At 49.8% G+C, this 23,852-nt stretch overlaps 1 protein-coding gene across 3 annotated transcripts in view; it reads left to right on the forward strand.

The window, feature by feature from the left end:
- Nucleotides 1-6,119: 6,119 nt before the first annotated feature.
- Nucleotides 6,120-23,852, forward strand: part of GDPD5 (glycerophosphodiester phosphodiesterase domain containing 5) — a 105,330-nt gene continuing 87,597 nt past the window's right edge. For 2 of the 3 annotated variants that reach the window (XM_068180450.1, XM_068180451.1), the window contains exon 1: nt 8,644-8,784. In XM_068180450.1, the coding sequence (XP_068036551.1) occupies nt 8,666-8,784 (119 nt within the window). In that variant the 5' untranslated portion in view covers nt 8,644-8,665. Of the gene's footprint in view, nt 6,302-8,643; nt 8,785-23,852 lie in introns of those variants that run through there. The other variant, XM_068180452.1, reaches the window with a different exon arrangement.

Below are 23,852 nucleotides of genomic sequence, written 5' to 3' on the forward strand. Positions count from 1 at the left end.
TTGCTTACCCTGCTCTCCTGCTTGTCCCCCAATGTGGGACCCCCCCCAGTTCCTGAACAACTCTCCCAGGACTGAGTTAATCCTCACCTCTCCTCCATGGAGCCCAGCAGGAGCTGGTTGGAGTGAAGGATGCTGCTCCCTCCTTCCCACTGGGGCTGGTGCGAAGCATCACAGTGGCACTGGTGGATTTCACCCTCCAGTGGATGAAGGCAGAATGCTTTCCATCTTTGAGGCTGGAAAAATCCATCCCCCAGACACGGGCTTGTCCCTGCAGCTGGGGGCACAGCCCATGCTCCAATCCCAGGAATGTGGGATGTTCTGGTGCTGCTTTGCCCAGCCCTGCTCTGACCACAGGCTAGGAACAGGCCTGGCTGCTCTCAGAATATTCCATAGGTCCCTGAATCCATGGCTGCTGTAAGGTGCTCACCCAAAAGCTGGTGTTGTGCAAGGAGGACTCATCTTTCCAAGATCTTTTAACAAATCCCTCCTGGGCCAAATGCACCCCAAAATGCCACTCTGGTTTTAACAGATAAGGGTGTTTGTGCACAGTTACTGATGCTTGGAAAGCTGAATGCAGGTGCTATGCTTCACCCATCAAAAATCAATTTACAGATTAAATTTGTAAAAATTTTATATGAACTGCTGGAACAGCATCATGTAGAACAACATTATATTGTAACAGGAAGAAAATTTGCTGTTTAAAAAAACTATGTTTTATTAGAAATAGAGGGAAATGGATTCAGATAACATTGTCAGACAGTGAGGTTTTGAACTCTGGGGGTTTAATTTCAGCAGTGTTTGTGCACACATGCTCCATCTCAGGCAGGCTGAGCTGAGACTGGGATGGGTTTTTCATCCCCTGTGATGGGGTCAAACCCCACATCTCCATCCAAGAAAACTCTAGGATGGAAAGGATCAGAAAACTGATGCTCCCCCTGACCTGGCTGAATAACAGGGGCTTTGTTCAGGGATTTTTTCAGTACCTGCAAAGAAGCTATGAGGAGAGTGCAGCAGGTTCCTCCTGGCCTGGAGAAATGCAGAGATATCTCCAAAAGTGTTTAATATTAACTGGAGCAGGGCACATCCCTGAAGGGTTTGATTGTGAGCCTATCTGTGTTTGTATCCAAACATCACCTGCAAATCCATAGCGTGGCCAGAGCTGGAGCAGGTGAAAGTCCTCCTGGAGGGAGCTGGATCAGTAATGGGTTTGTCAATAAAGATCATCCCGTGCTGGCACCAGGAATGTGAACCACGAGCCTAGACCTTCCTGTGCAGGCACAGAACAAAGGCCTCAGCCAAAAGGCTCTGATTAATGTGTTGGTGAAGAGAAGAGGGCTGGGTGGGCAGGGAGCAGAGGGAACAAAGCAGCCCTGTGTGCACGGGGCAGCCAGGGAGAACGCTGGGATTTGCCTTCCAGGGTGGATGTGTTGGCAGCTCCTCCAGGAAAACCCACTGGGATTTTGATGCAGGCAAGGTTTGGCCTTCACACTCATCCTCTCTGACTCTTCTGGTCAGATGTTATCAGAAGCATTTTTTGATAAAGCTCCTTCTCACAGGGCAGGGAAGTCTTGCACCACATAATGACAAATAAATTTCCATCCTAGCTGTGTCAGCTGCATTTGTTTATTTAAGTGGACTGCACTAGAAAATACTGTTAAACAAAGTTTAATTTAAGACCAGTTTGTTCAGAGATGGCTTCACTTACATGCCCTGAAGTTCTCCCAATGTATCTGGAATCATGGAATCATTAAGGCTGGAAAAGACCTCCAAGATCATCAGGTTTAACCTTTGACCAAATTCCACCATACCCCTAAACCATATTGTGAAGTACCACACCAACATGATGTTTTACTATGGGTTTTTCTTTTTTCCACAGGAGACTTGTGTTTATCCTAAGCTTGGTACCGAGAGCAGGAGCTGGAGGTTATGGATGGCTTCATTCCTTCCAGCTGTGTATTTAATATGGGAAAAAATGCCAGCAAATGTCACAAGGTTGGGATACAGGATCGAGTCTTGTCACCAGCTCAGCTGGGGGACCCTTTGTGGCAGTGACTGTCCTTGTCAGAACACTGCCCACCTCCCCTCCATCCAGAGGGCTCTGGATGCACTGAACAGATCCATGTTTCTCCAGCCCTTTGAAGGGCTGTGAGGCCAGTCCAGGAGTTGTTTGCCCACAACAATAATATAGGGCAACATCCTTTAGGGCTTCAGAGGGACAGGAGTGCACAGGGTGCTCTTCATGCTGAAAAACATCGATGGAGACTGACATTCCTCACCTTGCCAGTGGGTCACCAGCACCACAAAAACTGCTCCTGGCTCCTCCAGATTCTCTCAATTTTATATTTATTGTGTTTATTTCATAATTATTTACCTGTTATGACTGAGCCATCCCTAGTTCCTCCCCCAAACTGCAAGAGTTCAGTGCAGTCATCAGGAGATGCTGAGGGTGACAGGGACCTGATTCACCTGCTCCAATAATCCCTGCCAGTGACTTTCCTCATGTTTATGTACATCCCTTTTATCTCCTGGAAGGGGTTGCTGGTTAACTCCCCCAGAGCAGGCAAACACAGCTATTGTGCAAACAGTGTTTCCTGACTTGGTGGACAAAAGATATCTTCATTTCCAGTTGCTGGGTAACATCAAATATTCCTATTTTCACCCTCAGCAATCTCTTCAGGGCTCACCAGTTCACCATGGCTTCTGCTGCAGGGATGGAGACTTTGCAAGGGCTTATTGGGGCAGCCTGAGGAGGCAAAAAAAAAGTGAAAGAGAAGTTGAAATACAGAGGATGTAACAGGAAAACGGCTCTGCAAGCCCTCCCTGTGAATGCTATTATGGCAAAATAATTATGCCTGAGGGGACGCTTACAATCAACACCCTCCTTGCACTTATTAGAGGCACAAAGGCCTTGCAGAAAGAGGTGGGGGAAAGGACCTTAATGAAAATACTGGCAGCACAAACACAGGAAAGCGCCGAGCTCCCTGCTGCTTGCCCTGCATTCCCCGAGAGCTGGAGGGGCAGAACAATGGTGTGTCCCTCCGCACGCTTCCTTCCCCTGCCCGGGCTGCTGGGATGCTCCGGGGCAGCCCCGGCCGGGGTTTGCCTCCCGGGCTGCTCTGCACGGCCACAGACACAGACATGGTTCTGCTCCACTCCTGCCAGGCATCCCCCAGTAAATCCAGCCTGGCTTCCTTCAGCCTTTATTTTCTGGCTGCAAAATGGAGATGTTGGAATCTCCCAGCCTTGCTTGGTGTCCACCATCCAGGTGTAGCAGACTGCACTGGCAACTTAGCAGGGGTTCCTTACTCTGCCCCAAAAAAAGCCATGGGGGAGTCTGCTGTGCTGTCACCAGACCCTGCCTTGTTTTGCCCATGAGTGCAGCAGCAAATGCAGAAAAGGGAACATGCAACGTGCTCTGACATCTCTGAGAAGGCTCCAGGGAGAGCTCATAGAACTTCCAGGGTATAAAGGGGCTCCAGGAGAGCTGAGGAGGTACTGGGGACAAGGGGTGGAGGGACAGGACACAGGGAATGGCTTCCCACTGCCAGAGGGCAGGGCTGGATGGGATATTGGGAAGGGATTTTTCCCTGGGAGGGTGCTGGGTGCCCAGAGCAGCTCAGGCTGCCCCTGGATCACTGGAAGTGTCCAAGGCCACGTCTGGGTGATCTGGACTGCTCAGGAAAGTGTTTCTCCAGCAAAGACTTCCCCCCCAGTGAGCCTGGGAGGAGGGAAAAGTGTGTTTTTCTGCCTTCAGAGGGGATAGAACAGCACTTTTTGTTGGAGGAGGCTGGTGCTGAGTTTAAGGATTAATCAACCCATTCCTCTTGATCCCACTCTTGTAGAGAACTGCAGCATCTCCCTCACCATCCATCCCAACCAAAGATCAGAGCAGTGGCTCCTCTGAGGATTTGCCTTGATGCCCTTCTGAGCTGCCAGCCTCGTATTTCCCTGACAGGAAACAGAAATGTCCCTTCTGGAGGAATTTTCCCTTCCATAAGCACGTAACAAAATGCTTTCAGGATGTGGTGTGAAATCCCAAAACTCAGCCCTGGTTTAGAGGTGAGCCAGGTCCTAAAGGAGCAGTTTAAAAAGGGAATCCCACACAGGGAGTGTCACCAGGGTCCAGGGGTTTTCAGGAGGGCTTTACAGCTGCGTCCTTTGGAAGTGAAGCTGTCTGGAAATGTGAGGAATGAGCACAGCAGAAATCCCTCCCATGCCAAAGGGAGACATTTAAAGTAGCTTTGAGCATTCAAGGCTCTCAGCACGGGACAGGAGCTTATAAATCTGAAACCAACCTTCCCTGTCCAAAACTGCATGGAAATTCAAGGTCAGCTTCCTTCAGTGACTTTTCTTTGAAACTGCATGGCCCTTAGCAGCGGAAGTGCTGCTTTCAGGGGGCAAAGATGGTCCTTCTGCTCATCTTTGCTGTCCTCACAGCTGCTTGTAGTGGCTGGAGAGTAAATCCTTCCCCAGCCCTGCATCCTGGCAGGATCCTGTGTTGGATTCAGCCGGCCAAGTCACAGAAATATTCTGAAAATGTGCAAACTCTGTATCTTTTCAGAGGCACTTTCCTCAGCAAATGGATGCTGTAAAGAACTGACTGGCTGGTGCTGGGAGCATCTGCAGGATTTCTGGAACCTCACGAGTTTGAAGAGTATTTCCTCTTGGTGCCAGAAAAAAAGATTTTTCCCTTGATCTCACAAAAGGCTGAACTCTTTCTGCTGAAGTTAAAAGGCAATCCTTAGGCACAAAACCAAGGATGTTTAAAGTTTGGCAAAGGCACCAGACTTTGTTACGTGCCTTGGAATATCTGCATCTGTCCTGTCCCCTTCTGCACATCCACCCCCAAGCCTGCATGAAAACACATCCTAAAGCTCTGCCGTGGACCCACAACCAGGCAGCAAATAAAATGCTCCCACAGGAGAGATTTTCATCAGGATTTAAGGTAATCACAACTCTCAGGCTTGTGATTCTGAAATGTCTCCTGTCAGCAGTGCTGGAAGGAGAAGCACTTTGCAAAGGGCTGCCAGGACAGCTGCCTGTACCTCAACCCTGCAGCTCCTCTGCTGTGCTTCTCATTGCTTGGATTAGACACTAAATTCTGATTTTTCACCTCCAGTCTTTCCCTACTGCTGGGTGCAGCAGGATTATTTCTGCTTCTCTGAGGAAAAGAGCTAGTTGCCAGCGACCTCTCAGCTTAGTCTGCCTCAGTAAAGAGGAGTCTGGCATTTGGCTTGTGCTTGCTTGTTATTTTGACAGCACATCCCTTCCTTTTGCTCTGCTTGGATCAGTCTCTACTTCAGGGCTGGGCCAAAAAAGTGGGAAATGGCCAATTTGCAGGAAAAAAAATGAATCTATTGCTGTCAGCCAAGTGTTTTGTCACCTTGCATTAAGAAGGGCAAAGGATTCGCAGCCAGGACACATCTGAGTTTTGGCCACAGTGCTGGGCAGGCTTGGGCATCCTTCTCATCCCAAATAACCTGTGCTGCTGCAGTGTGAGGAAAACCAGTCCTGAGCATGGTGTAGGTCCAACAAAACTCTCATCCTTCCCAAAAATGCTACAGCAGCGTGGCCTCAGTGTGGAGATCAGGTCCACCCGCACACTTTGGAGCTCCGGATCTAATGTAGAGCCAGGTGCAGGAGATAAAGGGGGGTAGAAAAAATGAAGGGTGAGTTGGAAAGGTGGGGAGAAATCAGGAGGCTGCAAAGCCCTGACCCTTTTTATCCACCTCTATCCACCCAGGTGGGAACACAACACATCCCTCCTACCCCGAGCTGTGCCTGCCCCATCCCTGGAAGTGTCCAACGCCAGGCTGGACGGGGCTTGGAACAACCTGAGACAGTGGAAAGGGGGGTTGGAATGCGACGGTCCTTAAGTTCCCTTCCACCCCAACCCATTCTGTGATTCCCAGGTGCTCGCTGCCCTTTAGGGGCTCAGCATTCCCAAACCCCCCTGGCACAGTGCCAACCCAGGTGTGCTCCCCCCCAAAACCAGAACCCTTGCGGGGTTCGCTCGCAGCCCAAAAGAGAAGAACTCTCCACGGCTGGGCGCAGCTTCCTTTTCTTCTTCTCCTCCTCCTCTCGTCCCTCCGCTCCTCCCGCGCCGCCCGGGGCGGAGCCGCCCGGCGCAGCGCCCGCCCCGCTCCCGAGCCGAGCCGAGCCGGGCTGCGGGGCCGGGGCCGCGGCCGTGCCAGCGCCGTCCCTGCGCCCTTCCCTGCCGGCCCTGGCACTGCCCTGCCGCCGGGGCCGGGCTGCCCTTCCGCGGGGCTCGGGAACCTGGCGGATTTCCCGGCGGCTGCAGGTAAAGGGAAGGGGCGGGCTGCGCTGGGCTGGGGGCTTCCCGCATCCCCCGGGCTGCGGGGTGATGCTGAGCTGCCGCGGGTGGGACAGCTCTGCCGGGCCGGTTTCACCCCCAGAAGGTGCTCCGGTGTCCGAAGCCGCGCTGCTTTGCCCCGAAAGGTGTTTCTTTTCCATGCCCCAAGGGTGTTTCCTTGCCCTGCCCTATGTGCCCCCTCCCCGCGGGCGGCTCACCTGGCCGCAGCATCCCGAGCGAAACTGGGGATGTGAGCGGCTGCTCCCGGTGCTGGGGGACGTGGGTGGGCACCCACCTGGGGAGAGGTCCCGGGGAGCCCCCTCTGCTCCCCGAGACCCTCAAAGTGTCCGGGTGTGGATCTGGGCACGGCTGTTCCCTGCTTGTTTAACAGGGAGCGCTTGGTTTTGGTATAAAATGATGGCATCTGCTGTGTCCCGCCGCTCCAGGGCTTCACACCGCTGTTGTCCGGAGCTGTAAAATCCTGAGGCAGCAGAATCCCAAGAGGGATTTATTTATTTATTGTTGCTGGTCCAGCTGGAGGAGCGCTCGGTGCCCATCCGGCTCCCTGAGGATGCTCAGGGATGTCCTGGATGGCTCCTGGCGACATTCCCCGGCATCAAAGCCTCTGTTAAAGACCCCAAATTTCCAGCGAGCACTGAGCAGAGAGGGTGAAAAAAGGTGGATATAAGAGGGTGTCACTTTCTCTTGATGCTTGGCAAATAAACTAATTCACAAAAAGAGTAATTCAGGGAAAAGAGAGGAGGGGAAATCGTCTCGTTGGTGTTTTATTGGAACCCTCATCCACGTCCTGTCTGTTCCCCGCCCGGAAAACTGGCTATGGAGGAGTTGCAGTCGGCATGTGAGCCTTGCTCTGGAAAAGGGCTGCTGGAGCAATTCCTGGTGTGGAAGCTGTGAAATTTCACCCCTGGCGAGATGGAAATGGAGATTCTCCAGCCAGGAAAAACCTGGCTGTGTTGAACTCGCCGTGCTTTGGGATTTTAGGGTTGGGTCCTTACAGCCACTCTTGTTGTGTGTAATCCTGTTGGTTTAAGGGTTATTTTGGGGCTGGAGAGGGATTAGGGATAGATGATGGGAACAGGCAGAGCCATGCTGCATGTGAAATTGAAAAGATAATGAATTATGGTTCTCCTTGCTGGCTCTTTGTCCTGTTGGGAAGGAGCCCATACAGATTTTTCTCCATTAGAAAGTTACACTATACACGGAGAACGTTAAATCCAGGGTGCTGGAGTCTCCTCAGGATGCTCCAGCTGCCAGGAAATTAGATTGCTGCTGATTAGCAAGTACAAGTCAGAGTGGTGCTGCTTCTTAAAGAGCTTTTTTGGGGTTTGGATCACCCAGCCCCATGCAGGATAACAGCCTTCTCCCTTCTTTCCCCCTTAGAGATTGCCAGCTTACGCTTGGCAGGTGTGGCTGGGGAAAAGCTGAGGTAAATGGATTTCCTGCCTCGCATTTTGTCTGGCATGTCCATTTTCCTCATCAGATTGCTATGGAAAATTGTCCATTAATTCATTAGCCAGCCTTTATCCACCTGAGCAGTGATGCATCCTGACTCCTTAAAGCCTGTTATTTTAACATGTCCTCCTCTGCCAAGCTTTGAAACATCTTCACGCTGATATCCCAGCAATGTGGAGCTGCAGAATATTTCTCTGTGGTTTAGGTGGTGCTTCTTCAGAGGCAAGCTCTGCTTTGAGGGCAGACTTAATTTTAGAGTGGGTGTCTCTGTCAAGCTGTACTTTTTTATTAAATGAGCATGTTCTGCTTGTTACACTTTTCCCTGTGATGAATCTGGCAAAGCACAGCTGGTGTTTGTCTTGGAAGGAAAATGAGTCTTGGTCGGATCGATTGATTTGGTGTCAGGTTGTAGATTCAGAAACTGCTGGCTCAGAATTAATGATAAAGGGTTTGGTTTTTAGCAAGGCAATAAACTGCTTTATAAACCAGGAGGGTTATAACAAGACACAGAACCAGCTGTGAAGGGACAACCCTTTGTAGTACTTTTACCCATTAACTGTGAAGCCAGGTGTATTTGATCTCAAGTAACTGCCTTAAAATCACCATGCCAAAATCGGTATATTTAGGGGTGTTTTTTGTGGGTTTTAAAATGGTTTTAACGTGTGGGTTGGAGTAGCTCACAGGTGCAAGTGCTGTTGTAGGTGGAGGTTAAAGATGCAGGGAGCAGGTGGCTCCTTCACCCTGATTTGTGTTAGAGGCACTTTGATGCTCACAGGTGGTGGAAGTTAGGTCTGGGTGCCCTTTAACCAGACACACCTGGGGGGAATATTGTCCTTTGACTCTCTCTGTGAGTCGTCTGGAGGGTGAAGATAAAAGGCAATGGTTGTACCTTTGAAATACGCCTGGTGCAGCTCTGGGCTTGTGTGGGAAGGTGGGGCTGGACGTGGAGGGGCACTTAGGGCTCCTCCTGAGAGCAGCTTTCCTACAAACACAGTGAGGTAGGAACGTGCTTCCCTTGGAGTCTGCAGTGCTGGTTTTAAAGTCCTTTTCCTTGAGGTGATGCACCTGCAGAGGTTGTGCTCCCATCCCTGCGATGCTTTGTGCCTTCACGCTGATATGTGTGGGGTGGTTTGGGTTGGAAGAGACCTTAAAGCTCCTCCAGTTCCAAGCCCTGGGATGAAGAGATGGGATCCACCTGGCAGCCACTTTGTTTCTTTAGGCTGCAGCTGCTGCTAATTAGGCTCCAACCAGCTCAAATAGGGGTATTTCATCTTGTCCTGAACCCCAGACGGTGCTGCTGGTGGAGGGGGGCTGTGGGCTCTGCTGGAGATGCTGTGGGGTGAGTGGTGTCTCACTTTCTCTACTTAATGGAGGATGTTTGCTCAGGGCTCCCCAGAATCCTTGTTCTGGGCTGGGTGTGAGGCTGAGCAGTCCCCTGTGCTCAGGAGAGGGCAGTGTCACACCAAGGAGCCCATTCCTTATCCATGCTGAGGAGCACACGGAGTTGCTACCTCCTCCAGAGGGGTTCTGCACCGGGGTGGGTTTAGGAGCCAGGCACCTCCTACCCTTCCCTTCTTCCCACACCAAATATTCCCCCTCTAGCTCTGCTCTAGGTGCCTAGCAGCCCTTTGCAGGAACATTCTGAGCATAATGCTGGGAAAAGGGATTTAAAAGACTTTATGGTAGTTGCTTTTGCCTGCCAGTCCCTCTATAAACAGTGATTAGATACAGCTACTTTAATGCATGTCTTAACTTTAAAAAAAAAAAATAGCTGCACGTTGGTGTTTGGCTTTGCTGCTTTTTCCTCTTTAGCAAACCACTGTGTTCTCCCCACTTCCTCCAGAAGTACCCACAGATACTGGCAGGACAACTGCCTGAATATTTGGTGCAGTAGTCTGTCATTGCTCAATAGCCTGACAAACAACAAAAAAATGTTTTATTTTTTATATGTAATTAAATATTTGTAGAAGATTTCTGGCAAGGAGTGGTTTCAAGGTACAGAGTGTTCCCCTGAAGGGTGACACTTGGGAAGTTTTTTGTGCCTGTGCCTCCATACATTTTGTTTCCACATTTAGAATCCGTTTTAGGTTGGGATTGAGCTCTCTCTTTTTTGTTCTCCTGGTCCTTGGGCAGGATTGGTCCTAATGATGAAAAATGAAGATGAAAAATGTTTATTTTTGTGACTATTTTTTATGTGTGTAACTCTTAATCTGGTTTAATTTCTTTTTTCCCCTGCTGGATGAAGGGTGAACTGGGGATAGGAGAGGGGGAAATTGCACCTTTCCTGGGGTGCTGCACAAGTCTGGGCACCAGCTCTGTCCCCACCTGTGCAGAGCCCTGCTGGTCGTTAATCTCTGCCTTGGAAAGAGCCTGGACTGGTTTTAGTGTAATTCCTTAGTCATGACAGACCTGAACCCTCCTGCCCCCTCTGCACCTCTCTGTTTGTGTTGGAGCCATGCTTTCCATGAGGAGCTTGGGGTCCAGGATCCTGGAGGTGATGGACTGTAAGTTTATTCTCTTCTTGGCTTGGAATGCTCAGAAGAATCTGTTTCGCTTTCAGAGTTTTGCCACGTGGTGCTGTGCCAAAGCAGCTTTTTCTCTCCCACTTTCTCCCTTAGATGTCAGCTTGCCTTTATTTATTTATTTTAAATCCTGCTGTTTCTCTTAAAATGCTGCTGCAACTTGTAAAACCTTTTCATAAATGTCTGGCCCCTGTGTTTTGCTTCCCTTTCCTCCTCGCTGAGGTGAAATGAAACTTGTCCCTCCCCCAGCCCGAGGTGAAATGCACAGGGCAGAAATATTCTGGTCCTTGGCTGTTTTTAGCTGTGCTGAGTTTCAGGCTCACGTTTGCCCAGGGAAAGCAGTTTGTATGTGACTGAAATAGTCCAAGGTGAAACCCAGAGTTTCCTCTAATAGGTATTTTTGGGTGTAGCCTTTAAAAAGATGTAATGGACTGGTTGTACCCTTCAACATCCACGTGTTCTCCTGAGCCACTCTAGAAGATTATATTTGGGCCACTTAGCTGGTATTGATGAATCTCTTGAGCTGACAGTCACCTAATCATAAATCAAGTTGAAAATCAAGTCAGCGTTCTGCAGAATTGCAGCAAAACAAGATGCATTAAATTTTCTGACTTGAAACAGTTGGGAATTGGCGCCTGACTTGACAGGGGATGCTCAGGGTGTTCCACAAGATTCTTGGGAAGCAGGGCTAATCCTGAACAGGGCACTTAAGAGCTTGGAGAGGATTTGAGGCTCAAGTCTGGCTTGCTGTCCTGTGAAATTGCCCTGGACCTTGCCAGAAGGGAGGGACCTGCCCCTTGAGGGGGATGTCCCTGTGTGTGACCCCATCTCAGCCCCCTGTGCAGTCTGTGCTGACTCAGACTAGTCTGAGTACAACCTTGGGGAATGGGGGTAAAACTGGGATCTAGATCCCCAGTGCTTCCCCAAGGGGCAGGATAGGGCTGGGGGCTTCCCAGGTTACAGCTTAAACCCAGCCCCTGGGATGGATAGAGAGGGCTTAGGTTTGTTTACAGGGATTTACCACCGTGCTGGGGGTACTCTGTGATATTTGGGTGGATTTTGTTGTCTGGATTGGCTTTTTTTTTTTTTTTTTTTTGCCAAGTGGTAATTAATACTTTCCTTGGGATTAAAATATTTCCTATTTCCTGCATGTCCCAGCTGTTGGTGTAGGAAAGAGTCATCCAACCCCTTGACCTTTCTCAGAGGAAGTAAAGGCTCTTTTGGAGAAGGTGGGAAGTGTTCAAATCCAGGGTGTCTCTCTCTTACCAACTACTTTGAGCAACCTGGGCTAGTGGAAGGTGTCCCTGCCCATAGAAAAAGATGATTTTTAAGACCCCTTCCAACCCAAACCTTTCTATGATGATTCTGTAATTCTCCTTTCTTGCATGAAGCAGCGCCATAAAGAAATCATTCCTCAAGGCTGTCAGGTAGGTGATGATTTTTAGCCAGTTTGCTGATTAGCAGTGATTGTTTGCAGGTATTGTGGGAATTTTGGTATCCATCTGCCTACTAATTAGTCAGGAATCTTGTCAGTGAGACTTGAAACTGTCAGTCAATCCTGTTGCAGTTTGAAACCCAGCAAAGAGGCAGCTCCTGGGTCCTGTTTTGGGTGTCCAGGAGTGATTTGCTCTGTTTCTCTCAAGCATTTTGGGCTTGGATTTCTCCATCCATGGTTGATCTTAGAGATCTGCACAGTAACAGTGCCTGACCAGTCCTTCAGATCTGTGCATTTGGGATATTTGGGAGCCCTGGAATTCATCAAGCCAAGAGGTGAGGTGAGACCTTCTCAAACACCTATTTTTAGATGTGTTCCTGTTCACGTGCGAATTACATGCATCTTCAAGGATTGCTCTGCACTTGGGACACTGGATTTGTAATCCCTGTTTTCCAGCTCTTGGATACCAAAATGCCTGTCAAAAATACAGATATTGCTGTCTCCTTTTTCCCTGTGCCCTGGAGCTGGGGACTGGGAGCTCCCACACCACTTGCTGTGCTGCATTTGATACTTTGTGAATACAGAGTGGTGGCAGGCTCTTGGTTTTGGGGTGATATCCCCTCCCTGCATGGGCTTTGGCATCACTTGGTGGTGGCTGACAGCTGGAAAGATCATCTCCTGCTTTCCTGCTCCTGCCTGGATCCTGGAGGCAGGATCTGCTCTCAGAATGAAGCAGCTCAGCTCCTCTTTAGCTGTGAGTTAATCACCCAAAGGCAGAGTGCTTGCAGCCCTCGTTAAAAGCCTGATTTAAAGTGCAAGGTTGACAGCTCGGCTGGAGATGCTTTCCCTTATCACAGCTGCTCCCTGATCCATCTCCTCTGCGTGTTTTGTTTTGGGGCTTTTTTGACTTGCATCTCCAGGCTCCTGCTCTGGCGGAGCTGTGAGTTAAAGGAATGTGGTGTGAGGCAGCTGTAGGTGTTCAGATGTCACTGTGGTGGGAGTAAGTTTGCTCTGGAGTGCCTGATGCTGGCAGGGACAGCCCTTTGTGCCTCACAAGGTCACTAGGCTACGCAAACCCTGCCAGGGCTCCTGGGACAGCTCTGCCATGCCAAGAGAAATAAAGCTGCATGTGGGATTAGAGGGATGCAGCTGCTGGCCCTGAAAGCACGGGCAGGAGCGGTGTGGGAGGGAATTGTCCTTCCCTGCCTGTGTACCTCGGCAGGTTCCAGCTCCAAACCTTGTCCTGTGCTTTGCTGAGCCTCAGGAGCTGCAGAGAATCATTCTGCAGTGGTTCTGTGAAGGGAATCTCTGCCTTAGTGATGCTGGTACCCTGTCCAGTGTCACCTGGGACAGGGGGATGGCTCCTTTGGGTGGTCCCTGCTGGTGAGAGGTGTGAGGAGGAAGGCTGGCTTGTTCATGGCGAGGTTGGATTGGACCTGGGAGCTCCTGCTGGGCTGGAAAGCCCTGCTGGGGCTGACCTGCTTGATGTGGTGAACAGCCCAGTGTTACAGTGGGAATGTGGCTCGGGAGGGAAGCCTGGGGGCTTGTTGGGAAGCTCTAACCCAGTGCCCAGACTTTCAGAGCTGCCCTGTAATGAGCAGGTACAGATCCACTTCTAACAGCACAATAAGCTTAAATTTTTAAGTCCTCGGTGTTTCTGAAAGGGTCAGCTCACTCTGTTGAACCCCTTCTGTCATGAGAGTCCTTAGATCCAAATTTCTGGGGTAATTGGTGATGTTGAGCTGTATTGGACCCGTGAGGAAATCGCTTTGCTCTCTTGGCTTCTTCTCTCCCAGCTCAGGGGAAATAATGGCTTTTTCCTTATTTCCCTGAACTTTGCAGCTCATCTGTGGGTTCCCTGGAGGGACAGCTCTGAAGGACTGGTTTGAAACCTGCTCTGCTCCTCTCCTGGAGCAGTTTTGGGGCTGGATGTGGAGCTGTAGCAGGAACAGGGGCAGATGAGGCCAAAGGAGTCAAAAACCTCAATGTGTCTGCTCCAGTTTCTGCACCTTCCCAGGCATTTTGTGCCTCCCCTTATCTGGGCTGATATTTGCAGTGCTGATAAGAGAGGGTCTGTAACAAGTGTGCTGTGCCACAGATAAAACCTGCAGTGCGTAAGAGCTGTTCCAGCTCAGGCTTATCAGCACTATTAAACCTGAATATCAGCAGGGCTTCAGGGATGAGGCTGCCCTGGCTCCCTTAGCACAGAACATCCAAGCAGGAATTGTGCTGGGAGTGCTAGTGCTGCTGCTCTGTAAGTCCCCCTCCAATGTGCCTTTTTTTTTTTTTTTTTTTTAATTTAAATTTTGGGATCAAGGTTTGTGGGTCTGAAAGGCAGCTGCCTGCTGGCTGTGTGCTCTTTGTGGGGGTAATGAGGTGGTGGCTGCTCTCAGCATGGATTAACAGGCTGGATGGAGGTGTTCCATCTCCAAAAAGAGGTGGAGATGTGGCACCTGGGGACACATCTGGACCCGGCAGAGTCAGGTTACTGGTTGGACTTGAAGATCTTAGAGGTGTTTTCCAAACTTATAGATGCTGTGAGTTAAATTTAGGGATTCTTGCATCTCTACAGGCTGCTCTTTGCTCAGAGAAAGAAATCCTGGTGTTTTTGTGCAGCCACTGAACACCAGTGCAGGGAGCACAGATTTCCTGCATCACCTTGGTGCTCCCTTAGGGCTCTGACCTCTGTAGGGCTGGGAAAACATTGGATTGAAGCTGCCAAAGGGTGAAGTGGTGGAGAATTGGTTGGTCTTGGACACTTCCAGGGATCCAGGGGCAGCCACAGCTGCTCTGGGCACCCTGTGCCAGGGCCTGCCCACCCTCCCAGGGAACAATTCATTCCCAAAATCCCATCCATCCCTGCCCTCTGGCAGTGGGGAGCCATTCCCTGTGTCCTGTCTCCCTTAAAGTCACGCTCCAAGCTTTGGGCTGGCTGAGCTGGGCTTAATCTGAGGAAAATCAGCCTGGCTGGAGCTGTTGGAGGAGATGGGTTTGGACAAGAGGGAGAGCAGGGGTTGCTGTTCCCTGCTGCTTTGCCCAAGGTCAACCTGACCATGGAGCTCCCAAATTGTTCCCAATTTTTCCAGCCAGCAGTTGCTGCTGCTCAGCTGTGTGAGCAGCTAATGGGGTTTATCAGCCTCTGGTGCTTCTGCCTGGGCTTTGTCAGAGCAACCTAATCCCAAAAAGCCAGAGCTGAAGGAAGTGGGAACAGGAGTTCCTGAGGCTATGCAATTCCAATGCCTGAGGTAGCAAAGCCGTCTGGTTTCTCCCAGACTTGATCTGCTGATTGTTATATCTGGGTTGACTGTAAATCTGGGGGGAAGGAGCATCCTTGGTGCTTCTTACTGCTCCAACCCCTCAGGCTTGAGGCACGGTCATGTTTCCCTGGTTTATAAACCACAGTCAGGGAACACAAAGCAGCCTTTGGAGGGAAGGGGTTGCAGGGACTTCAGATCTCCTTTTAACATGGAGAGCTGCAAACTGGATCCCTGACCCAATTCCTCCTTTTTAGAAGGGGTTTGCTGGAATCTTCAAGCTGGAAGTGAAGTACAAGTGTGGGGCAGCCTGGAGTCTGTCTTCTCCTGCTTACTTTTGTCTAGTCACCTTAAAACTTATTGCGGTGTGTCAGCATTGCCTGAAGCTTATGAGATATTCTGTTCCCAAATTGGCCACATTTAGTGACGGATCCCATATGTTTGATTCCAAAAGGCTGTTAATTTTTTTTCTTGTTTTTATGGTTTTTGGGTTTTGTTTTGTTTTTTTTTTTTTTGTTTTTTTTTTTTTGTTTTTTTTTTTCCTGTGAAGGAAAGGTATGAAATAAATACTGCCTAAAAGACTTGTGGCTGTCAGCTCTTGGACAGGGCTGTGAGGAAAACCCTGTTCTGTCTCATTAAACCCATCAGGTTTAATGCTTGCTAAATGGCAGAGCTGTCAAGAACAAGCTCTGGAGCTGATATTAAAAAAATAAATATTGCAAGTGGCTGAGCTTGAAAATAAATTGTGCTGTGAGTAGATATACAGGGACTGCCGAGGTCCCTGTATATCTATAATATACATATACATATCTATAATATCTATAATGTATATATAATCCAGGATTATATATACATTATATATTCCCCCCAGGACTCACTGCCAGGTGGGAGGCTTGGGAATTTGGGCAGGCAGCCTGTGGGGAAAGTCTTGTATCCCAGCTGTAATAAATCCTCTCCCTGCCATGCAACATGAGGGCTGTATTTAAATATTTGTCTTGCTCTAGAGCTGAAACCATTTGTAGAGTCTGATCTTTTCATTTTGCCCATAGTTTACAAATGTGACAAAAAGAGAAAAAAGGGTTTGCCACTTGTCAGGCTTTTAGAGAACTCTAAAATGATGAAAAATCAAATTAAGACCTGTCTGCCATGGTCACCCTGGAGCTCTGGGGGTTTTGCTCTTGCTTGTGCCATCTCCCTCCTGTTTCTCCATAGGAGCAGGGAAGGACTGAGCTTTTTATCCTACCTTTTAAATGGAGGAACACTGGAGCACCACAAAGAAATAGTGTGTTGGCTGTTTGTCCTCACTCAGATAATGTGACATAACTTAGGGTGATGCTCTGATGACTCTGCAAGGAAAAGTGTCAGATATTGAAAAGATTTGGGATCATCCCTCTTTTCCTTGTAGCCATCAGTGGTTTTGGCCAAGAAAATAGGTGTATTTTCTAGTGGCTTAAAAATAAAAATGAAGCACAAGGCATTGCCTCAGTGGGGCAAGATGAGGGTGTGAACACTGGGATACTGTAGAAAGGCAGACATGGGGATGGATTTCTTCCTTGGGGAGTGTTCCCATTATCCCCCCTTTGTGGGTGCTGCTCTTTGCCTTCTGACAGAACCTCTTTGATTGTCTGGTTTTTAGGGGGTGGTGCAGGTTGAGGTGGGAGAGAGGGTCTGGAAAATGCTGGGTGGGAGCCTTTGCCTGGCTCCAGCATTTTACTACAGAATTTTCTCACTGCTTTAATTGTAACCTCAGCTTAATGTCTCTCTTTGCCATGAGCAGTGACACAGGCCCTCTGAGGAAATGGAATGAGACAATGCAATCTGTGGTAGGTTTCCCCCTTCTCTCTTTCTTTCTAACAGTTTTTTCTCCAGTGCAAAAGCCAAAGGATGAGCCCTTGTTTTGTGATTATTTATTATTTATTTATTTTTTATTTCCCTGCCGTGATGGACGTTCAGCAGATACCAGAAATACCTTCAGCTTTGGGCACAACCTGCCCAAAATAGTTCTGGGAACTCTGCAGGGGGAGGTGTTTGGCACAGGGCTCTGCCTGGTTTAGCCTGAGCCAACAATCCCAGCTCACAGAGCATCTTTGGGACCACCAGGGTGTGAAGGTGGCAATGGGAAAATGCTGCTGCTGCTGCAGCAGTGACACAGGGAGTGCTTCACCACCTTGTGGGATGCTCACCTGGAGTGTTTTGCAACTAAAACCCATTCCCTGAGTGTTGTTTGTATTCATCCTGGTGGCTGAGTGCACTTTGGTGCCCTGGGAGGGTAACAGAGCTCTCCAAACCCACCAGCTCCCTGCTTGTAGTGTCTGAGGGGTGTGGAGGAGGCATTTATCCCATGGATAAATGGAATAGGAGTAAAATCCTGGGCTTATGGGGCTGCGTGGAGGTGTCTGAGCTATTTGTGGCCACTTTTCCCTGAGAGCCCTTGTGGAGGTGTCTGGCAGCTGCACCCGCTTCTGCTGCTCCCCCCAGCCCTGGTTCCCAAACTCTGGGGGTGGCTCTGTGAACGATTTGGGAGCAGGGGATGTGTTGGCTCCTGGCTTTCCCTCTGGAAGTGGCACTTTCCCTGATTGGGGGGGGAATGCTGAGCATGGGAGATCCGCTGGTTCCCAGGAATAACCTCCCTCTGGGGGTGGGACAGCACGGGGGTTGTTCCAATGGCATCACTCGGCTCTCTGAAATACTCTTGGCAAAAAATGTGCTTTTCCAGACTGAGCATGGGTCTCCTTAGGACAATCTATGAGCTGTTACTGGGGGGGAAAACCCCACAGAATAAAGTGAAAACTGGTTTGTCAGGAGAGAGTTTGAGGCTGCTCTGTGTGTGCTCTGGGTCCAGTCCCTGAGGGAATATCCAGTGTCCCCAAAGTATTCAGTCCATCCAGACTAAAAGGTGAGAATAAAGGGAATTTTCTCTTGAGATGTCATTTCTCAAAGGTCTTCCCTGTGGTGTGAGTTTATTTGCTGTCAGGCTGGGGACAGCAGTGACAGAACTCTGTGTCACTCAGGCTTACGTTGTTCTGGCAGTACAGGACCTTGCACTGCTGGTCCAGTGAGATCCTGACCTCAGCCCTGCCCTCCAGCAGTGTGAAGCCATTCCCTGTGTCCTGTCCCTCCATCTGCTGTCCTCAGTCCCTCTCCAGCTCTCCTGAAGCCCCTTTAGGCACTGGAAGGGGCTCTGAGCTCTCCTTGGATCTTTCTTCTCTCCAGGTGAGCACCCCCAGCTCTCCCAGCCCAGAGCAGAGGTGAGGCTTCTGCCCAGCCCACGGGCAGTGTGTGGATGGGTGGCTGCCCAAATGGGGCTGCTGACAGCACCTCCAGAAATGTCAGTGCTTATTTGGGCTCTGGAGGAGCTGAGGGTGCAGCAGAACTTCCCACACAGAGCGTGGCTGGGCTGAGGAAGGTGCTGTGCAGTGACAGTGGCACATCACCTCGGAGCTGTCACTCAGTGCAGTGACTCTGCAGGGAGCCCTTGACCTGCTGCTGCTTTTGGCCACGGGCAAGCTTGGCTTGCCTTGGCTGTCCTTGTTTATCCAGCACAAATGGATTTGTCACCCAAGCTCTTGATGGCTGCTGATTTGTATTGCTGGAGCAAATCCTGCTCCCAATTCCTTGCCTGCCCACCTGCTGTGCTACTGCTTGGCTTTCTCTGCTCCTCCAGCTCTCCATAAAGCCTCTCTGCTTTCAGAAATACACACAGTCCTTGAGTCTTTTTCATCCTGTTTCTTGTTGGGTGCAAAGATAAGTCTGCTGTGGCATTTGCTTTCTTATCGTGCTGTTGCACTTCTTCATAGGTTTGGCATTTTTTTAACAGTTTAATTTAAAACAAGCTCAGAATTAAATTGTGTGGTTGGGATGCTTCTCTGACTCTGCTGAGGCTTGTGGAACTTCCACATGGCAAAAAATGGCTTTGGAAAGAGCCATCTCCTGAGGTTTTCCTGTCATGGTTGTGCTTTTCTCCTTACTCCGGCCTCCCCACTCGCTGATGCTGTGCATAGAGCACTGGTCTGAGCACTTAAAAAGCACAAAGACACTGCCTTGCACCCAGCCCAGAATAAACCCTGAGCTGGGAGCTGTGGCAGCAATGTCGCAGGTGCTCAGCAGAGCAACCTCAGAGGAATCTTTTGCGTGGTGGAAGCAGATGGAGTTTGACTTGGTGTCAGTTCTGAGCTCAGAATAACTCCATTTTATGGCTGGGAAGTGGAAAGGTACAATGCTGCCACAGCCTGGATGCTGACAGGCAGGAATTGAGCTCTGTGGAGAGCCAGTCCCAGGCAGGGATTATTCCCACTCTTGGGAAGCCTGGCCATGAGTTAAAAAAAACCTCACTTGGATGTGTTTTGTCCAGGTTTTGTCTTGGGAGGGTGCTAAGCAAGGTGTGATAAAGCATCCTCTGGTGACCTGGTGCCAGATCCCACAGCTGGAGGCTTCTCTGGGAGGAGGGATGTCACAGCTCAGGTGTGGTTTGGGATCTGAGGGACAAGACCCTGGAGAGATTCCCTCTTCCCCATCATGTGCTCACTCTCCATGCACAACACTTGGCTTCAAAACTTGCCTCCCTCAAACCTGTCTCAAAGCCTCAATTCTGTTTATCAACTGGTTTGATTCCTTTTGGGCTGGCATTAAATCCAGCAGTGGCTGGCCTGAGCTGGGTGTGTCTCATTTGCAGCCCCTTTCTTTGGGGTCCGAGCTCTCCCTGGAGTGGGAGCAAACCTTGAACCACAGAATGGTTTGGCTTGGAAGAGACCTTAAAGATGAACTCAGCTCTTCATCCAGGGTGCTCCAAGCCCCATCCAGCCTGGCCTTGGACACTTCCAGGGATCCAGGAGCAGCCACAGCTGCTCTGGGCACCCTGTGCCAGGGCCTCCCCACGCTCCCAGCCAGGAATTCCTTCCCAGTCTCCCATCCAGCCCTGCCCTCTGGCAGTGGAAGCCATTCCCTGTGTCCTGTCCCTCCATGCCTTGTCCCCAGTCCCTCTCCAGCTCTCCTGCAGCCTGTTTATGCCCTGGGAGGGCTCTGAGGTCTGAAGAGCCTGTTAGAGCTTTGGTCTGGGGCTTCTTGTGCAGTAATTAAAGGTTAACCCCAGCAGTCCTTGCTAATGTTTGCCTTTTGCTTTAGAGGAAGGAAATGGGATCCTAATCTTCAGCTCAAATGCCATCTGTACTTCCACTGACAAAAGTAAATTCGTGATGTGCTTAATGAAGCCTAGAAAGATGTCTCAGATAATGGACAAAAATATCTGCCCTTTAAGGACTTCTGCTTCCCAAAGTTATTGCAGGGCTTCTTATTATGGTTAAGGAAGGGAGGCCTTGTTGTTTTGGGGATGGTTTTTGTTTGGTTGGTGCTTTTAACTGTGAGTTTTCAGAGGAGAAAGCCCCCTTGGAAAGCAGATAGCAGAGCTGAATCATGTGCTGCTTCCCTTAACATTTGGGTGGAAAATGCTCCCTGGAAACGGGGCTCTGCCTCTTTGGAGATGCTGCAGGGGGAGGAGTGGGGGAGAATTTCAGAAAAGGGATTTTGCTTTACAGGATCTGGCTGGCAGCCTCCCTAACCTGAGAGTGCAGAGGTGGGAGTCGAGCCGGGTGACATCTGTGCTTCAGGCACATCCCTGTCCTTGCTGGGCCAGGGCAGCCCAGATAAATCTGCTCGGTTGGTGCCTGTTGACATTTCTTTAGAGCATCTCTAAGAACTTGTGAGTAAGGAAGGAGTAGGGTGTGCCCGGGTAGTGCTGCTGAGCATTGAAACACGGAGTATTTGTAGGGAAAGATTTAGAGATAATGGGGCTGCTTGATGATAAGCAGGTGTGTCCACTTTGGTTTGGGAAGAGGTGCAAAGATTTGATGTTTCCAGCACTAAAACAAAGCAGGTGGAGAAGAACTTGGAGGCTCCTGCCGCATTTGAGATCTGTGAAAATCCTCTACTTTGAGGGACTGGGAATCATGGAATCACAGACTGGGAATCATGGAATCACAGTTTAGGTGGGAGGGACCTTGAAATCATCCAGTGCCACACCCTGCTCTGAGCAGGGACACCTTCCTCTAGTCCAGGCTACTCCAAGCCCTGTCCAGCCTGGCCTTGGACACCTCCAGGGATGGGACATGAGTGATCCGAGGTAGGGCAGGAGGATGGGACAAGGCTGAGCTGCAGCAGTGCAGGGCTGGGGCGCTTTGGGATTAGCACTAAATCCTGTGCACAGAAAGAAGCCTCGAGGCCTCAGATGTCTTGGATGTCTGGCACTTGAAGGACTTCTCTTCTGGTAAGGTTTTTGCTGAGCCTGCCAGTGAAAATCCCCAGAATGTCACAGTTACTGCATGAGACTTAGGCACTAATAGGATTTTATTTCTGCAGAGCTTATGGTGAGGGGAAGAAGTCCCTCAAAGGAGCACAGGTATTTTGGGAAAGGCTTAAGTGGAGTAAAATTTCAGCTGCAATCATGTTACAGCAGGAAAGTCTGGAGATGAGTGAGATGGAGCAAGGAGTTTTATCACTTCCACGTCGGATGTGCACAGCCCTGTGTCTCTCACCTGTCCCTTAGCTCTTCCCTGCTGGAAAGAAAGGGATTGTGTCGGTGAAAGGGGTGTGTTGGCTCTGCTTGCTTTCCCATGGAAGCTCTTGCGAGGCTTACGGAGGTCCTGCTGCCCCAGGATTTGAGTTCCTGGCCCACTGGGGAGCTGCAGCATTTTCCTTGCAGCGTCAGAGCTCCTGGGGAGCTGGAATAAGGAGCCAGGCTCAGCCTTTGCAGATTGGAGGGGAAGGGGAGGGGGGAAGGTTTCCTTCCTGGGGAAAAGGGCTGGTAATGCAGCTTGGGGGAAAAAAAATCAAACAGAGCAGCTTCTCTTCCCTTCTGGCTCCGAGAGGGGTGTGATGTCAAGGTGGAGCGGAGCCTTCCCAAAGGCTATGGGGATGTTTTTTCTTTCCTTTCTTTGAGGGATGGGGGATTGGTTTATATGCTTTTCTGTTAACTCTCTCAAACAATGCTGCTTCCCCTTCCTTGGAGCAATTGTTCCCCGTGGCTGACTCTCTTCCTTCCCCTTCCTCACCATCGTGGGAAGAGCTCTTCTGATGATGATGGATGGGCTCAGATTTAGTCTCTGCTTTACCTTCCTTTGTCCTGCTCAGCTCTCTTGTTTTTCTTTGTTATTTCTGCCCAGATCCTCATCACAGAGTAGCCAAAACCAGATGTTTTAGTGCTGATGGAGGGAATTAAGTGTCAGAGCAGCTTCTGCCTTCACCCTTGAACTTGGCAGGGCTGGGTTAATGACTCCATGATCCTGGAGGGCTTTTCCAGCCTCAGTGACTCCTGATTTGACATGTGACTGCAAAGTCTAACAAACTTTCCAGGTTTCATCCCTTGAGTCCATGTAGTCTCCTCCTGGGAGAGCCAATTTCTTCCTTAGGAGGAAAAATAAATTGTCTTTTTGTGGCCAGCCTAATTTCAAACCTTTTCAAATGCATCCATTTTGGGAGACAAGATTAATTTTTTTAATTGATTTTATTTTTCAATGCCCAAGAATCCCAAGACAGTGGTTGGGCCCTGGCAGAGGTTGCACAAAGAAGCTGTGGCTGCCCCATTCCTGGAAGTCATCAAGAGATAAAATTGGATTTGTCCTTCAGGAGCAATTTCAAGGAAAATCTGTTGTAAACCAGGCTTAGACAGAGCAGCATGGGAGAGATGCTGATCTTTCCACTTGGACTTCACTGTGGGCACGTGAATTTAAGTCAGAACTGAACAATTCTGTGTGCCACATGCAGGAATGATCAACCAGTGGATATTCCAGGCTTAAGAATGTAAGTAACCACCTGATTCTGTGCTAACTCCACTCTGACCTGTTTCTTTTGGAAAATATCCCCCAAAGTCCAGATAAGACCTCCCAGGTCCTTCCAGCTTTTATCAGAGGAGCTTCCTGCAGGGAGCTGTTGGTGATTTGTGCCAGGGAGGAAAGGGAAAGGCAGCTGGGAGAATATTCCATGACAGGCTTTGGAGGGCTCATGGAGTGAACTGGGAAAGGCAGCAGCAGCCTGGGGGGCTCTGCCCTCTCTGCTTGGGTGGAAATCATGTGGCCTGCTGAAACAACAGTTGATGAGTACCTGTTTGAAGGGATTGTATCATGCTTCAGCAGAGCCAGGACAGTCATCCTGTTGATAAGGCCAACACCCACTGTAAACACAGTAATTAACAGTCTGAACTCGTGAGAGGTGCTCTGATGGAAACCTGGGACTCCAGGATAAAATAGAAGCCTGTGGTGGATATTGAAAGCCTTGTTCCCTTGGGCAGTGGTAAAGGACCTTAGTGCATGGAAGTCTGAAAAAAAAAACAGCCTCCTTTCTGTGCCCTTTTCACAGCCTGTGGTTAGGAATCGCAGGTAACCCCCTGAAATGATTATTGACTGGAGAGCTGCCTGGAAGTGCTGCTGTTTGCTGACTTGACAGATGATAAAAGCCTAACCCAGTGGGATCTGAGCATCTGTCCTTGCTGCAGCCCAGCCACCGAGGCTTTACCTGCACCTGCTCCAAAGCCAGCTGTATTTTTAGGCAGTGTTTAAGTAGTGTCCAAACTGATGCTGTCCCAGGGGGACACGAGTGGTTGCACAAATGACTTTTTGCACTGAGAGCTCACTGAGGGAAGCACAGAAGTGATGGGGATGCTGTGGGGTCTGGGCTGGTGGTGGCTGCTGCAGCAGAAGTGTTGGGCTGTTCTCTGTGATTCCTTAGCGTTGTTTCTACTTCAGATAATTAATAAATTGCTTCTGGGAGCAGTTTTAAAGGAGGTCTGGGGGAAATGGTGAATCTCTCTTTAGTAGGAGGCCAAACACTGAAGTGTTGAGCTGGTGCTGGCCAAGCAGAGGATCTGG

This window comes from Anomalospiza imberbis, chromosome 2, assembly GCF_031753505.1.
Source record: "Anomalospiza imberbis isolate Cuckoo-Finch-1a 21T00152 chromosome 2, ASM3175350v1, whole genome shotgun sequence".
NCBI classification, from domain to species: Eukaryota; Metazoa; Chordata; class Aves; order Passeriformes; family Viduidae; genus Anomalospiza; species Anomalospiza imberbis.